At 49.8% G+C, this 15918-nt stretch overlaps 5 protein-coding genes across 6 annotated transcripts in view; 3 read left to right on the forward strand and 2 right to left on the reverse strand.

The window, feature by feature from the left end:
• The first annotated feature begins 2200 nt into the window (after positions 1-2200).
• Positions 2201-2669, forward strand: H257_10106 (hypothetical protein). Its single transcript, XM_009836559.1, has one exon. It carries the CDS (start codon positions 2214-2216, stop codon positions 2610-2612), a length of 399 nt encoding a protein of 132 aa, XP_009834861.1. The 5' UTR covers positions 2201-2213; the 3' UTR covers positions 2613-2669.
• A 594-nt stretch (positions 2670-3263) lies between these two features.
• Positions 3264-3916, forward strand: H257_10107 (hypothetical protein). Its single transcript, XM_009836560.1, has one exon. The coding sequence runs from the start codon at positions 3311-3313 to the stop codon at positions 3710-3712; it is 402 nt and encodes a 133-aa protein (XP_009834862.1). The 5' UTR covers positions 3264-3310; the 3' UTR covers positions 3713-3916.
• A 461-nt stretch (positions 3917-4377) lies between these two features.
• On the reverse strand, positions 4378-5051 carry H257_10108 (hypothetical protein). The gene has a single exon (XM_009836561.1). The coding sequence runs from the start codon at positions 5014-5016 to the stop codon at positions 4444-4446; it is 573 nt and encodes a 190-aa protein (XP_009834863.1). The 5' UTR covers positions 5017-5051; the 3' UTR covers positions 4378-4443.
• A 1746-nt stretch (positions 5052-6797) lies between these two features.
• Positions 6798-8905, forward strand: H257_10109 (hypothetical protein). The gene is made up of 6 exons (XM_009836562.1): positions 6798-7023; positions 7108-7618; positions 7690-7838; positions 7918-8074; positions 8142-8294; positions 8568-8905. Exons 1-6 carry the CDS (start codon positions 6833-6835, stop codon positions 8757-8759), a joined length of 1353 nt encoding a protein of 450 aa, XP_009834864.1. The 5' UTR covers positions 6798-6832; the 3' UTR covers positions 8760-8905.
• H257_10110 overlaps positions 8272-15918 on the reverse strand; it is a 23589-nt gene continuing 15942 nt past the window's right edge. The window contains exons 2-15 of one of the 2 annotated variants that reach the window (XM_009836563.1): positions 15773-15832; positions 15534-15746; positions 15348-15442; positions 14847-15293; positions 14222-14396; positions 13892-14044; positions 11971-13827; positions 11781-11890; positions 11663-11732; positions 11387-11524; positions 11059-11325; positions 9413-10633; positions 9233-9348; positions 8272-9167 (exon numbers count right to left, since the gene is read on the reverse strand). In XM_009836563.1, coding sequence (XP_009834865.1) covers positions 8894-9167; positions 9233-9348; positions 9413-10633; positions 11059-11325; positions 11387-11524; positions 11663-11732; positions 11781-11890; positions 11971-13827; positions 13892-14044; positions 14222-14396; positions 14847-15293; positions 15348-15442; positions 15534-15746; positions 15773-15832 — 5196 coding nt within the window. In that variant the 3' untranslated portion in view covers positions 8272-8893. Of the gene's footprint in view, positions 9168-9232; positions 10634-11058; positions 11326-11386; positions 11525-11662; positions 11733-11780; positions 11891-11970; positions 13828-13891; positions 14045-14221; positions 14397-14846; positions 15294-15347; positions 15443-15533; positions 15747-15772; positions 15833-15918 lie in introns of those variants that run through there. The other variant, XM_009836564.1, reaches the window with a different exon arrangement.

A 15918-nucleotide genomic window follows, 5' to 3' on the forward strand; every position in this document is an offset into this window, starting at 1 on the left:
TACATCCCATTGGTCAGTTCCAATCCTGACCCGAAAGGACACTTGGCAATCCAAGTGTCTTGAATCACTGGCTCTGCGACATCCGCAGCAGCACCATTCATTTGACATGAATGGCATGACTGGCGCGCAGCCGCGCGCCAAGGAAACCAGCTCGGAGATAGCTAGTTCTCTCAGTTAACAATATACCTTGTTCTACACACCTTCCTCTGTGCGCCCCATTACAGGTAACGTAAGCAACTACGTGCGGTCTCAAACGTTGAAGGTAGCTGGGATCGCGAAGTACATGAGAGGACCGTATGTGACCGTTCAGTTGTGCCTCACCACCACAGAGAAACACGAAGTTAACGATACATGCAATTCTGCGCAATAGTCGAGCCACGAAATCATACTACTTCGAAAATAAACTCGAGGAAATTAGTTAACGGAAACACTACCGTATAAGACTGATGGAGTGCGGTCGGATATCATTTCTTGAAGGAGTCAACCGTAGAATGGTGACATTGTAATTAAGTTGACCATAAGGCGACGACCACGAGACCTCGGCACTTCAGTGCATTTCACCAACCCCTCAAACCCCCCCTCCCCCGAAGTTATACGTCACCCGACGCCCTCCAAGCGAATGGTGGGTGCTATTTGACCAAGTGCTAATTCCGTGCACTTCGTCGTAGGCATGTGTCGTCAATGGCAATCTCCGTGGGGGGCAGTATGTGTCCTTCAAACGGTCCCAAGTCAAGACACACCGCCGAAAGTCATTCGATGCGATTCTCGAAGGCTACCAGTGTCAATGAAGGAATGGCGATCTGCATATATATATATATAGCCAATGCATTATATACATGCAGTTCCACGAGCTTCGAATGGAGTACTGGTAGTGCTTGTGGATAGATTGATTGAACTTTTTGAGTGATTTGTAAACATCGTGTATATCCTGCAAATGACAGGACTTACATGAATTCTTGAACCAAATGGTACGTAGTAATGGACCATCATTGTCATATTCGTCTTGGTTAATGTATACCGATAATCGAGTGAATGTCTTCACCTTCAAGGACAGAATAATCAATGTTGCCAGCACGTCAAAATGCAGTGGACTTTGAACCTTTTCACCACGAACCAAACTCGCCCTTGACTTCGCGACAAGGCGTCCAAAGCAAGCTGTAAATGGAGTAGAATTTTCTTCGGATGGCCAAGACCTGTCGAGTTTGAAGTTGACACGACCCCGCAACCCCCCCCCTCATGTGCCAAGCAAAACGTGCCCGTCCAAATCCCACTCGAGTACCAACGCTTGAAGACAAATTGTGTGGGGGGCGTGAACGTTCCATACACTCGGCGCCAATGCCGCCGTCGCCAAGGTCGAATGGCTGTCTCTGATTGCATTCCCGAAGCAGTCGACAACCAAGCATTGTACACGTCAATCAGCTGGCGCCAAAGCACATTTTAGGAATAGTACTGTACCTGAAAGTTTATTTTTATTGACTAGCAACTCCTACTGTAGCATTATTACTGTACAGTACAGTACGGTATTGTCGAATCTGCTGATGTACCGTATGATTCATTCACTCGGGTGGTTGGTTGCATTCTACTTTTAGCTTTTTGCAGCAGGTACAGTGACTTGCAGTCAGTCATCTTGTTGCAGGAAGTTATCACAAACATCTCATGTCCTGTACACATGGATGGTGGAGGAGTGTAAAGCAACACACACCAACAATTAACGTTACTGAATGTTGTTCCTGCGTGGACCATCAAAATTCAGCGCTGACAACCAATTACCTATGGTTTCATTTCGATCGTGTCAGACCCATCTGGTACGGTTGGTGTAAAGGTTTGCGGTTACATGTTCAAACTAGGCAATGTCCTGATCGAGCTCGTTGCCAAACGACAGGCCAACCACGCAAGACGGCGAGCTACAGATACCTTCAGCGTGTAGTAGGAGCCAATAAAGCTCTTACTAGTGTCTAGCTGTAATGTAGCTTCATTTAGCCAGGTATATCATCGTCATCTCGTACATTGTTGTTGTAGGATCAGGACAACCTCAGGATCAATACAATTATTACAGTTGTGGACAGGATCTTTTTGCCATGTGAGCCAGATGAAACCTCAATGGTGATTGGCCCATTTAGTGACGTCGCAAATACAAAAATCAAGCTTGGTCGTCGCACGTGGATTGTATTAGAAGCTTCGATTCATTATCCATTTTGACCTATCAAAAGACAATGAACTTAAAGCAGCTCTTCGCGACTTCCTTGCGCAGCAGCACCAAGCAATGCCATCCATTTGAACTGAAGCCTCAGGCGGCAACAACTTCGTCGCGGCACTGGGGCATCTTCGGCCGACACCAAGCTAACAAAAAAATGACGCCGGTCGTGGAAACCACCCCGCAAACCACCCCTGAATCCAGCCCCGTCCACCACTTCCCACTGTTCATCGACACGCCCTCTGCAACCGCCGTCGGCGTGTTGATTCCGCAAGAGTACCGGTACCAACGCACCAACTGCGTCGGCGGCAAGAACGTCCCATTCACCCGAAGGCAGGTCAAGGTCAAGCAACGACGAGTTCGTCGCTACCCCACGATCCCCGAAGAGGACAGCGCTACGATTTACTCGGAAGCGTAGGATCAAGCCATTCGTACGGTTCAATGTTGTAAAATATAGGCTTATTTATGAGTACCATGTTATTGACCACCGAAGCCACGGCGAGTCTACGACACAATGTGCGCTCACTGCATTGACTACAGTGTGCCCTGTATTGACTCCCCATCGCCATGCTCCCAAGGTCCACTTCCAGAGCTCTCTCTCAATCCCAGGACAATCGGAAGGTTCCTTGGGGTACGGTCGCGGATGTCTTGGGCGTGTCGACGACGGACGTACAGTACATAATCACAGTGTACTACAGTGGTTGTCGTTGTCTGGTGGCCTGGCTCATTATCCGGATAAATGACGAAATTGAATACACAACGAACGACCAACTACAGCATCATATAATACTCGGAAGTTCAAGCAAATTGGGGCGTCCTTTCGCCACGTACAACTGAAAGGAGGGCTTTCGATAGAGCCCTTGCTTTCCTACTTCTACTACAACGTGTAGCCTTGAAACGACTAGTGAATCACTAGATATGGCATCAATTAGAAATGTATCTACAGAGGTAAACACGAGGCATTTACCTTGATTTTAGTATATCACGTCTCTTCCATCCCATTCAGAAATCTCAACCGGACTCATTCACATCACCATACTGACTTCGAGTAAAAAATCACCGCCGATTGCAAATTTCGTAGCCTTGTCCATTGTGACATTATTATTCATCCGAAAAATGCACCTCGAACTGCCGTCGTCACGATGGTGGCGTTCGCTTGGGTTGGTTCCACGGCACACAAAGAGTGATAAGCCCCCTGAGAAGTCCAAGACGTCGTTCTTTAAGTGGCGGCGCCAGTCCACCGTCGGCGTGGCCGACGACGACGAATCCACGCCGCCGCCTCCTCCCGCGATCTCTAATAATGTCGTCGCTCCACCTGCGACGGACGTAGTAGAGGTCGAGCCACCGACGAAGCGAATGCAAGTCCCCGTGGCCATCCCCCTCGAGTACTTGTACAAGCGGGAGACGTTCGTAGGCGGCAAGAAGGTCCCATATACAAGACTGCACGCAAAACAAAGGCGGATGCGACTCATCATCTACGACCGCATTCACGAAGACAAGCCAATCCTTGTCTTTTGATGGCCAGTTCAAGTGTCACCACCGGGAGGAATGGAATCGACAAAGATGTGGCGACGGCATGCGCCAACTGTACTGTACATAGCGCTGCCCCCCCCCATCCCAAGGGAGTTGGCATGTTCAAATGTGCAGATATCACGTAGATAAAATATGCATGTATTATTTATAACAAGGGTGGAATTACCAGAATATTAAGTCAAGTGCGCGATTTCCAATTCTACGATCGTTCAACCGCTCTCGACAACAGTCTTGATTGCACTTGATGCAAACAACTCCAGTGGCCAATTATTCACAGTATGGACGACTTACTGTATGTACTACAGTACAGTACGGAGGTGGCTGGCTTCGTTGAGTAGAGACGGACGGCATTATTTATTGTATTACTGGTACACATATGTACTCGGCTGCATCGATGGTACATAGAGGTAGCTCTGTACATAGTAGATGCATGATTCGATTGATTCATGTGGGATGCTTGCGGTTGCCATGATTATCACGACAAAGCTGGTTACTGTATGTCCTAGCTTGTACTGTACGGTATGTCTCAACGTACGTACAGTACGTATTCCTTTCAAGTACATACAGCTGTCGGTATGTTGATAGCCTTGTAAAAGTGTACAGTGAGTGCTCTATAGATTTGGGTTGACTCCACAGTGGGGCACATCATCGGAACGATGCAACTAGTACAGGCTGATTCGATAATCTAATGTTACTATATTATATGGGGCGAAACGTCATGCGTTCACGACAAAGTACGGCTTGTACTCGTACGAGAGTTTGATCGACGGCAACTTGTTGGCGTGGGGACTGGTCTTTAGCGCCGAGTGGCCAAACTGGGGCGACAGCGCGGAACAAATATCCCGCATAGACGGTTTCGGCATGATAATGGTCGGCTTGTTGGCGAGCGACACGAGGGACTCGGCTGTGATGGCGCTCTCCATGTGCTTGGAGCAGAACCCACTGAATCGGGCGTGCGAGTCGCATCCGCCGTGCCTGCACTTCTTCCCGCCGCCGTGGCGCACGCATTTCTGCCGCGCATGGGCTTTGTTCATGCAGCCTTCTTCCGCACATTCCTTCATCGTGTACTTGTCTCCGTGCTTGCAGCAAAAGCCGCCATAGCGGGCGAACCCTTCGCAGTCGGGGAACTCGCACGGCTTGCGCGCGCCGTGGCGGACGCATAACCCGCGGGCGTACACTTGATTCCGGCACTCGCTGACGCTGCAGATCCCTTTCTTGCGATGGAACGCACACTTTTGCGTGCCGGGGCGGACCTTTTCCTCGCATCCGTTAAAGTGGCATGTGTTCATGACGATGTGGTGGGATGCGGGTGCTTCGCGGTGAATGTACGAGTGCGGTGGTTCGATCACACGCGTCAACAGTTTCGAGAAAATCAATTTTGGCCAATCAAATGCAGCCAGCACCCCCCCATCGCTCAACTTCAATTGCACAAACCCATCACTTTGCACTTGGAACGGCGTACTTAACAGGACAACGTAATGGTTCAACCTTGCCGCCGTTGGACACTTGAGCTTGCATGTCTTCTTTACTGGTAGGTGACCGTGATATCGGCCTCTTGTGTGCGTGTGGTGGGTCTGTGTGGTCGAGTTATGGTGCGAGTATTCGCTGCTCGACATTCGTGTACCAATAAGTCCTACCAGTCGACATTCATGCTACTGTACTAGTACCGTACACTGTTGCACCTATATCTAACAGAATTTCTGACCAGGCCATACAGTTGTTCGTACGAAAGGAACCTCAGTGAACAATTGGCTTACGTGTGATGGCAGTTGGCTAGCTTTCTTCAGCATTTATCCATGGTTGGAGCATATCGGCTCGGGTGGAAAGATCAAACGAGGCCCGGCCCTCACAGCGGCGCTTTAGCAGGTCGTACAGCACGATCGCCCCACACATTCCACGGATTGGAGATCGTACTTAAGAGTTCGACAATTACATTACATGTTGTTCACGGATTCTTGTCGCAGGTGATGTAAACCAAACTTAGAAAGCGATTGGATTGGACAGTAAAGTTAGAACCTCGAACTCTACTAACCAATCAGGAAGCAACTCGTCCGCCTTGACTTGGCTAATGTAAGAAGATGGCTTTGTGGATGTATGAACTGTCAATTGCCGTATGCAACCTGGACCGTCGCATCAGACAAATCGTTCGTGGTACAATTCCCTCATTAAAACAGCTCCACTGTTGTATTGACCCAAAATACTGTTTCAATGCGATTTATATGGAATATTGTATGGTCAGACCACCTCACAGCTTACTAGGGGTTAAGTGCATCTCAGTGGTTAGCGATTTCTAACCACTAGCGATGCAGTTAACCACCGGAGATTTAGCATCGTATGTACTCACCGGGGGTAGGACGGAGTCCCAGGTTACAGGGTTACTGGAGAAAAGGTGTATCCGGATGTATTAATTCCCTCATTGAAACAGTATTTCGGGTCAAAACAACAGTGGATCAGCTTTAATGAGGGAATTATTCTAGTTTGTGAGATGTCGCTCGACTTTGTTCTCATGTGTTCAGAAGGAGTATTTGGGATCGACATCATATCTTTATATCGTTCCAGCCGATCTTATCCACAAGCGTTCCCTGCAGCAGCTACGTGAAGCCCATACACGTGCACCGATTTGTAAGCAGCGTTGGGGCCCTCGGGAGCTTCGTTGAAATGGACGACGAACGAAAACGAACAGGCCACCCATTATAGTCGTACCATATGGTCACAGACTAACAAATCTCAAACAGTCGCACTGTCATTCAGTGGGGGTCCCATATCTCCATTAAGTACGGTATTTGTAGAGCGAGCAGCTGTACTTGAAATATATAGGACAATTATGTAAAACAATACAATCTAAATGCACCCACTATTTGTCATACAAATATTGTATACAGGCTGAATTAGTTGTACGCAATTATATACCTGACATTGCGTCGTTCCCACCTTGACATGTGCCATCAACTACGTCATCTCTTAGACGCCTGGTATTGGTTAATTTGACGCACAATACATCCAATGGCATGTTCTGGATTCCAATTCTGCGATGCCATTGGGCCATCCGTTCAAAGCGAGATGCAAGTTGCCTGAAGATTGCAGCCACGGAGCTTTGAGTGCCCCATGTTGTCGTCGACGCGTCTGCCGCGATCCGTAGGACACGCATTATGGCGCCGGGCGTTCTCTACCGCGCCGGAGCTGAAATCCCCTGCGTTGAATCTGCGCAAGAATGTGTTTGCCGAGTTTTCGGGGCTTGCCGTTGCCCACAACTCGCTCAACCTGGGCCAAGGCTTCCCATCCTATGGCACGCCTTCGTACGTTACCAAGCTTTCACCTTGCATCTGCCTCCGTCAGTGGACCGACGGATTTGCTCATGTTATTTGTTCTCTTTTGCGTAGGTTTATGAAGGAAGCTGCGATCGAGTTCATTCAGCAAGAGCAAAACCAGTACACCCGGCCGGGTGGCAATCCGCAGCTGGTCAAGGTTTTGGCAGACGTGTACTCGCCGTGGTACAAGCGTGAGCTGAACCCCATGACCGAGATCGTCACGTTCACCGGCGCGCAAGAGGGCATTTTCTGCATCTTCTTGTCGCTGCTGTCCCAGGGCGACGAGGTGCTGGTTATCGAGCCTTTCTTTGATGCGTACATCAACATTGCGCTGCTCTTGGGCGTCAAAACGGTGGGTGTGCCGTTGGAAATGAACGCCGCGACCAAGGCCAAGTACAACGATCCGCACTGCTACGACAAGTTTAGCTCCAAGGACTTGACCATCGACCTCGCCAAGCTCGAAGCGTCCATCACGCCCAACACAAAGATGATCGTGCTCAATACGCCCCACAACCCCACGGGCAAAGTCTTCTCCAAGGACGAGCTGGAAGGCATCTTGGGCGTCCTCGACCGCCATCCGCAGGTATGTACAGCAATGACCTCGCACGATGTATACAAGTGTGTGTTCATCTGAGGTTGGTTTGGAGTACACAGATCATCATTCTGTCGGACGAAGTGTACGAATTTGCGTGTTTTGATGGGACCCCCCACGAGCGCATTGCCACGTATGACGGCATGTTTGATCGGGTGATTTCGCTTTTCAGCGCCGGCAAGACGTTTTCATGCACGGGTTGGCGTGTGGGGTACGTGTTCGTGTGCCATGCGCTTATTGCCACGTCATAACCTGGATCGTTGTATGTGTGTGTGCACGGCAATATGCAGGTATGCGATTTTGCCCCAAAAGTACGCCGACCTCGTGGCCAAGACCCACAGCGCGATCCCATTTTGCGGTGCGTTGCCGTTTGAATTGGCCGTGGCCAAAGGGTTCCAAGCCGCGGCGACGAATGGGTATTTGGACCAACTGCCCAAGCTCCTCGAGGTAATATACCACTATAAATGCTGATCCAACACATATGGGCAAAGTGAGAGACACAAACAACATGTAGAAAAAGCGCGATACGGTCGTGGACGCGCTCGAGAAGGCCAACTTAAAGCCGATTGTGCCCGACGGCGGGTACTTCGTGTGCTGCAACGTGTCGAGTTTGTCCTCGTACGACGAGTTCAAGCACTTGGAGACAGTCGAGAACCTCCCCGCCGAGGTGACTGCTATGATGATAGACATGTGTTTTATATGCATTGAGCCAACATGTGGAAATTTGTGTATTCCCCAAATCTCCACCGGGCGATTTGTTGTACTGAATTTGGGATGGCCAATTTGTGCGATCATGCACACTATTTCAAGTCACAAACACACTAATTTGAGCTACTTTTTCAACGTGATCTGTCGATTTGATATTCTGTTCATCGATTGAGAGTCGAATCGACAAGATCCACCACCACTCGTCAACATATTAACCGTGGTGTCCAACCAGGAACGCCCCGACTACCAAATGGCCAAGAAGATGTGCATTGAGCAAGGCTTGACGGTGATCCCAACTTCGCCATTCTACTCAAACGTGAGCAACCAGCCGTCGCCCGCATTGGTGCGCATTGCATACTGCAAGGACGACGCGACGATCGACGGAGCTGTCAAGTTGATCGAGTCATTCAAGCAACAACCGTAGCGTTCTACTGCAGTCGGATCGAGTTACATGGATACTAGTACTCCGGAGTATCAAGCAAGCATGACTGACGCTCTTGGCTTTGCTGAACGTATGTTACTCAACCAAGGCAAGACTAAATACTACGTACGATACTATTACAATTTGGACTTTAAGTGACTGTGGATGCTTTGGGCTGCCGTGTCGGATATCCACGGCAGCATGCGCTTCCAGTGCATCGGATTGAACCGCGTGTTCATTTGCAAGAGAGTCGTCACAGGCAGGTTTGGAAACCGAGACGCCAGCGCCTGCTGCCCCCCAAACGACAGGTGCGGCACTGCGTGGAAGAGCTGCCATCGGTCCACAAAATGCGGATCCTTGCCTCTGTTGTGCTCGTACTGTACTAACCCGTGGCCTTGCTTGGCTTCTTGGCTATCACAACATATAGTCCAATATAGTGAACTACCAAACACTCGACAATCATATAGTAAGCTTACCTAGCAATCTCAAGCACCAGCTGTAACGTGTGCGCAGGGTCTTCTGTCCACACGATCTCCATGCCAGAGTACTTGGCCGCATACGTCAAGCATTCTTGCCTGGCTTGGGGCGATACCTACTCGTCAATATTATATCATCACATTGACATGAGCAACGAAAAAATCGCGGCCGTCGTGTACTTGCGGAGTGGACTGCACCAGATACGTGATACTGCCAAATGCAGCCAGCACGTTCAAATGGGGGCATTGCGATGATGCATGTAACAGACTGGCGAAGTCGGAGAAGGACACCACTAGCAGCGCGCGTCGGGCACTGAGTAAGAGATCGCACTCGAGTGATGGCTCGGGGACTTTGGGCAGCGCGTCGTGGCCAAACACAGCGAGCAGAAGCGCCGACGACCGGATGCGGGGATGGTACGCAATGGAAAACTCGACTCGGGGGGGGGTAGCCATCACGTTGAACGACGGCAACAAGTTGAACGACGGCATCTCTGGAGTTGTTTCAGCCGGGTCGACGGTGACACTTGGGGGTAACGTCGGCGTGGGGCGGCGTGTCGTCATCGTTGGCTCTACCATCAACGAGAAGTTGGGAAGCAGAGGAATCGACTGCGGCGGCGCCCCCTCTGCGGCACTTGGACGCCCTCCAATGGGTTGTTGTTGTTGAAGTTGTTGCCGACGGTTCTCGTCAAGTCGCCTTCGTGTCCGCTCCAGCGCCTTTTTCCTGCTTTCTTCCATACGTGCGATTTGATCGGCGGTCAAGTCGGCAGCAGCCATCGGTTGCTGAACGGATGGTTGCTGTTGTGGCACTGGAACTTGGGGCGCCCTGGCACCTCGTACATCGTCGGGTGGTCCGTGAACCACTCGGTTCTCATGTGTCGGACAAGGTGATCTTGTCAGGCCGGGGCTTTGGGGCGGTGGGGGGGCAGAAGTCGCCACTGCCACGACGACGCGACCTGGCGGAGACGGCCCAGCTTGACACGCATCGATTGGTGTGAATATGTGGCTTTGTGGGTGAAAGTCCTCTCGCGCGCTGTAGCAGCACATGCACAAATTGTACTGTGGACAGCGCTGGCAGTTGTATCGCACGCCTTCGATGGGGTGCAACTGGCACCCGTCGCACGAAATCCCATGATGCAGCAGCCCTTCGTCGTCGATCACACTCGTGTCCATGACATCATGGATGCCCTCGTCGTGGCGTTGCAAGCAAGCAGCGACGATGCCATCCCGCGGCAGGAAGCGCGACACGGCGAGCGCGGGGGACTTCGAGTCGCGGCGGCGGTAGATGGCTTGCATGGACGACGGCGACAGAAACTGCGTGGACGACGGACTTGCGTCGTCGATGAAGCTGCTGTGGAGCCCATGTTCGTCATCCTTCTCGTCTTCTTCGTCCGACCCATCGTCCTACCATTGAAACATGCAAGCTGACCAAGGCATCGTTTTAAAGCAATGTCAAGATATATGTCATATATATATATATATTTATTTATCTATATGTATCATCTATATATATATATTTATTTATTTATCTATATGTATCATCTAAATATATATATATATATTTATCTATATGTATCATCTATATATATATATATATATATTTATCTATATGTATCATCTTTATATATATATATATATATATATATATATATATATGTATCATCTATATATATATATATATATTTATCTATATGTATCATCTATATATATATATATATTTATCTATATGTATCATCTATATATATTTATGTACATGTATATATATTAATATATGTACATGTATCTATGTATTCACACATTGCATACACTACTAGTAGTCTCAGTCATACCTCGTCGTCGTCAGCCTGCATCTCAATATAATGCGAAATCAGCTGCTTGGACGCTTTGCGTTTTTTGGTTTTGTGGCGATTGGAAGGCGACTGATCTAGTCGGCGTCGTGTTGACGTCTTGCTGTCGCCCGCGCGTAGCCGCTTGCGCTGTTTCCGCGGGCGTGGGTCGGATCCAGGGGTCGCTTGGCTCATGTACACGCTACCACTCTGGTTGGACATGTGCGACGGACACAGCACAACAAACTGCGCGTGTTCGATCCCTTCCGCCTACTTTCGTACGTCACGCATATTTCTCAAAAGCAACCATTTGGGTGTTATTTTACTGTACTTGGACCAGTTGGTACTTGGCACTGGACGCACATGACACGTGGAACGCTCTCAGGCACGACCTGTGGGCACACTGGACGATTCCAAACCCGTGCGCAGTGCGACATACTTCGCACTGTAACGCAAATCGTTCGGCATCCTATCGAAGAAAGATATACCCATATAAATATATATATATATGTGATGGTCCAAATTCCCAAACAAATGCCATATATATATATATATATATACGCAGCTACAGGAAAAGGGTATATATACATATACTAGTATTCTTTACCAGGGTTTCCAATGAGCCGAGTTCGATGGTTCTTTCCGCTGGTTGGATCCGCACGACAAGTTCCGGGATCCTACGTTGTTGTTGATTCAAACTTGTCAACTTAATAGAATAACTGGACCACAAATAGCATTGCACGTGGACCCATTGCTGGCACTTGGTTTTTTTCAACGCGCCCTTGCGTTCGGGACAGAGCACGCACTTGGTGGGCTTGGACTTGTCCTGGCACGCCTACCTCATCCATCCATTTATCAGCGTCAATATTGCCAACACCACCAGATGACATTTCAAGCAACACACAAACGACGTACGTCACAGAACCAATCGTGGGGGGGAATCACGCGGACGCCGTAGCAATGCTGATGCACGGCCACATTGCACCCGTCGCAGTAGAGAATCGGGTCCGTCTCTGACGATTCGTCATCTCCGCACACTTGGCAGTTGTCTTGCAGGGGGGTGCCTGGGGTATTGTAGCTCTGCGTTGTCGTCGTCGACGGAGGCTGCTGGTTTGTTCGTGGAGGCGTTGGTTCCATCACAAACTCGTCGTCTTCGCCGAACGCCGCTCCCTCCCCCCCAACCGCCGCCTTCTTTACATGGGAGGGGGTATGGGGGGTCGCCTCTCTAGAAGGCGGTGTTGGGATCATGTTCAAGCGGTCGCCTGTATGTGTGGCAAGTGGACCGATCGACCGCTTTCGCTTGCCATTGGCCATCGCCGCATCCTTCGTTGGCACCGACGAGTTGGCTGTTAGATTCGATCGTGGCCGAGCACTTGCCGACGTCATTTTCACTTCACTCGGTGGTGCTCTGTCAAAGGAGGTTTGGACTGTCATATCTACTGTCGATGACAACGTAGGCTTGGATTTTGTGGTCGACGCATGTCCATCTTTGCGAGAAGTAATGGGGGGACATGGAACGTGTGGCTGTGCTGCGTTGTGTACACCATCATCCGCCATCGTTGGCATCGCGTAGTCGTAGTGAACATGCGAACATGAGGAAGCAAACTGAAGCGATTTCTTCGGATCGTTCGTCGGGGCGGTCCTTAACCCATTAGATCCAAAGACTTCATCCATGGTCGGCGTTGGAGGCATGTCGGCGGCTGGAATGCCAGACGACATGTCGAAAGAGGAGGCCGCCGCGTCTGTTTGTTGGCTTTTCCTTGGCGCTTCGGGCACGACGTCGTCTCGGGTACGAGGTGGGGGGCGGACGGATGGGGCGTCAAACAATCGAGGAAGGGGCTTCCGGGGCGGCAGAACTACCGGCGGGTGTTGGGGTGACAGCGTGGGGGATTTCGGCGTCAGTTGGCTGCCGCCTTGTTTGCCTTCGGGGGACGCCACTTCCTGTGCCGCCAAGCGCTCCAACATGGCAATCACTTGCTCGCCTTGCTGCATCACGCCCACAGATGTGTCTAAGCTCATGGTGGTGGTAGGACTCTTGCTTTTCAAACTGGACGACATCAACGAACATGCGACGACGGCAGGGGTTGGTGTCTTGGCCGGTGGTGACTTCGAGATCTTGATCGGTTTTGCGGGGCTGCTGGTGGATGCTACACGGTAGTAGTGCTTGTCTGGCTTTGGAGACGACCCCCCCGGTCGACTGAAAAGCGGAAACACTCGTGACGTCGGCTGCATCTGTTTCACAACCTTACGGTCCTTGTCTGACGCAACAGAAAGACTGTCGACGTCTGCTTGTTTCAAAGAAGCAGGGGATGCCGCCGTTGATTCTGGAGACGATGTAATGTCAATCACGAGCTGCTGGTTGTCGTTTGAGAGGTTGGGGGAGCGACAGCCGTCGTGGGGTACACTGTCGTCAAAGCTCAAGGCCACGCCATCGTCAAAGCTCAAGGGAGACGACATACACGATATGTTGTCATCCTCTTTCACATTGTCGGCTTTATAATGACCTTCTTCGTGCCAATTCTGGCCGCCAGTGTCTTCTTTCTGCGCCGCCACCGCGTGGTGGAATCGATGCTGAAACTCGGCGTTGGTCATCCGATCCCCTTCGTGCACGCGGTGCATGAGCTGCAGCAAGCACCGCGATCGTGTCGACTTGCCAAAGTGATGCGGTTTCGACATGTCCGACAGACGCAGTGGCACCATGAGCGACGTAAACAGATGGGAACGACGCGTGTACTGCCCCGGAAGCTCATGTTTGAGGCGTAGGATTGCGTTCTATGGTTATAGGCTCATGTCAGCACATTTGCATCATATGGACAACCACGTGTGGACGGTACACCTCGTCTTCGGTCAAGTGCCAGTCGGGTGCTGCTGTTGTTGATGGCTTAGTGGCGCCGCCGCCGCCCCCCTTCTTGCCCCCGATCAGAGACGCCTGAAACGTCGGCACGACCATGGCGCTTTCCGTTAATTGGGGTACAATCCCAGTAGGAATCTATCCAATCCATCACACATATATATATATATATATATATATATCAAACAGGTTGAGTGGACGACGACTATGGATTCGGCATCTCATATACACACACACAGGTCTATATATATACACTTGTAAAGCAAAGTGCCGATGTCATATACATTATTCGAGTTGGTTGTGTATCGTACGTACCATGCGTGCACTGGGTACACACTTGAACTTATCTTTGAAGATTGTGAGCGACCGATTCACCGACTTGGCCGCCGACACGCTGCGCTCGAGCTTCTTTTCTTCGTCTCCTTCTGTCACTAGCAGCACCACGCGCCCCACGCGCTTGCGCCCCGTGCGCCCCATCCGCTGGATCATGCTACGTCAAATATAGTTAGGATATCGTTAAATATAGTTAGGATATCTCGTTCGAGATAACAGCAAAAGAAATATGGAGTAGCGTACTTGAGCACATATAGAATACTACGTAGTAATAGGTGGTGCATCATATATATAGATGCACTACCTATATATAAATCAGGAAGGACGCATTTTTTATATTTCTATATATATATATATATATCAATCAGGAAATTCATACATCGCGAGGGACAGGTACATACATACTATAAATATATCTATATTCGGATATTATATATGTATATCAATCAGGAAGGTCATGTATATATAAATATTATTTACATACACATCAAAGAAGGTCATATATTTATATATATTATTTACATACACATCAAAGAAGGTCATATGTTTTTAAATGCAAAGAAGCAAGGAATGGACAGACATATATATATATATAGATATATCGCACCGGACGGGCGACGTCAAGCAGTCAAACGACACGATCAAGTCGACTTCTCCAATGTCAAGTCCTTCCTCGGCGATGCACGTCGCGACGAGTACGTTGAATTCGCCGTCTCTGAACTTGGCCACGACCTGCTGCTGCTGCTTCTGCGTCTGCCCCTTGCCGTCTTTGCCTTTGGCCGTGCCCTGGCCGATGAACTGCTGCACTTTGATCAGTGGCGCCATGGAGCTCAGCAGCGCCACGATCTCCGTCACGCTTTCTCGGTACTGCGTAAACACAATCGACCGCGTGCTGGACCCGCCTCGCTCGTGCCGCGTAAAGTGCTCGGACAGAACCACCTGCAGCTGCATGAGCTTGGGGTTGTTAGACGCCGTCCGCCCGCCGCCCACTTGAGTCTGGACCAGCGCCAACAGGTGGGCAAACTCGGGGGACTCGAGCACCATTTTCTTGGGCCTGGACGGATAATAAGATATGATATTTATGATATATATATAATAGTACGAGTACCCGGAAAAGCTTTCGTGGGAAAACTTGTCGAGAAAGGTCTTAAAGTTGCCAATGCCGTGCACGTTTAAAATGTCTTTGCCGTGGAGAAGACTGATCTACGCAAACACACAAGGGTCATCCAAGGAGCGTAATCATAGCTAGTACTACTAATACTACTATTAGATATAGAACTACGATAGGGGGTACCAAGAGGGCCAAGTCGGCTTCGGCGGTGCGGTATGGTTTGTTGCCTTGGGGGTTGGACCGCATCTTGTCTCGTGATGTGATGACTACCCATCGACTGAGCTTGTCTGGGTCTCGAATATGGAGCACCTGCAAACACAAGTAAGGCATGAGCATCATGCGCGAGTGGGTCGTTCGTGTCCACTCGTCCACAAGACATAGAGGGATGTATGAGGACTAGACAGCATCGACACGTCCCATACCTGACTCGTGCACAATCGATGCAAGACTGGCTGAAACAACTTGAGGTACTGCGTTCGAACCTACAATACCGTCCCCATCAAGCCATTCATTCTCATTCGAGTCAACGTACAAATATATATATATATATATATATATATATATCATG

Source organism: Aphanomyces astaci, assembly GCF_000520075.1.
Source record: "Aphanomyces astaci strain APO3 unplaced genomic scaffold supercont1.26, whole genome shotgun sequence".
Classification (NCBI taxonomy): domain Eukaryota; phylum Oomycota; class Saprolegniomycetes; order Saprolegniales; family Verrucalvaceae; genus Aphanomyces; species Aphanomyces astaci.

Excerpts from the sequence above, each read along its gene's own strand:
- H257_10106 (XM_009836559.1), top strand. The coding sequence starts at position 2,214 with ATGAACTTAAAGCAGCTCTTCGCGACTTCCTTGCGCAGCAGCACCAAG.
- H257_10107 (XM_009836560.1), top strand. The coding sequence starts at position 3,311 with ATGCACCTCGAACTGCCGTCGTCACGATGGTGGCGTTCGCTTGGGTTG.
- H257_10108 (XM_009836561.1), bottom strand. The coding sequence starts at position 5,016 with ATGAACACATGCCACTTTAACGGATGCGAGGAAAAGGTCCGCCCCGGC.
- H257_10109 (XM_009836562.1), top strand. The coding sequence starts at position 6,833 with ATGTTGTCGTCGACGCGTCTGCCGCGATCCGTAGGACACGCATTATGG. Across the intron at positions 7,024-7,107 it reads CCATCCTATGGCACGCCTTC|GTTTATGAAGGAAGCTGCGA; the intron begins GTACGTTACCAA and ends TCTTTTGCGTAG. Across the intron at positions 8,075-8,141 it reads AACTGCCCAAGCTCCTCGAG|AAAAAGCGCGATACGGTCGT; the intron begins GTAATATACCAC and ends AACAACATGTAG.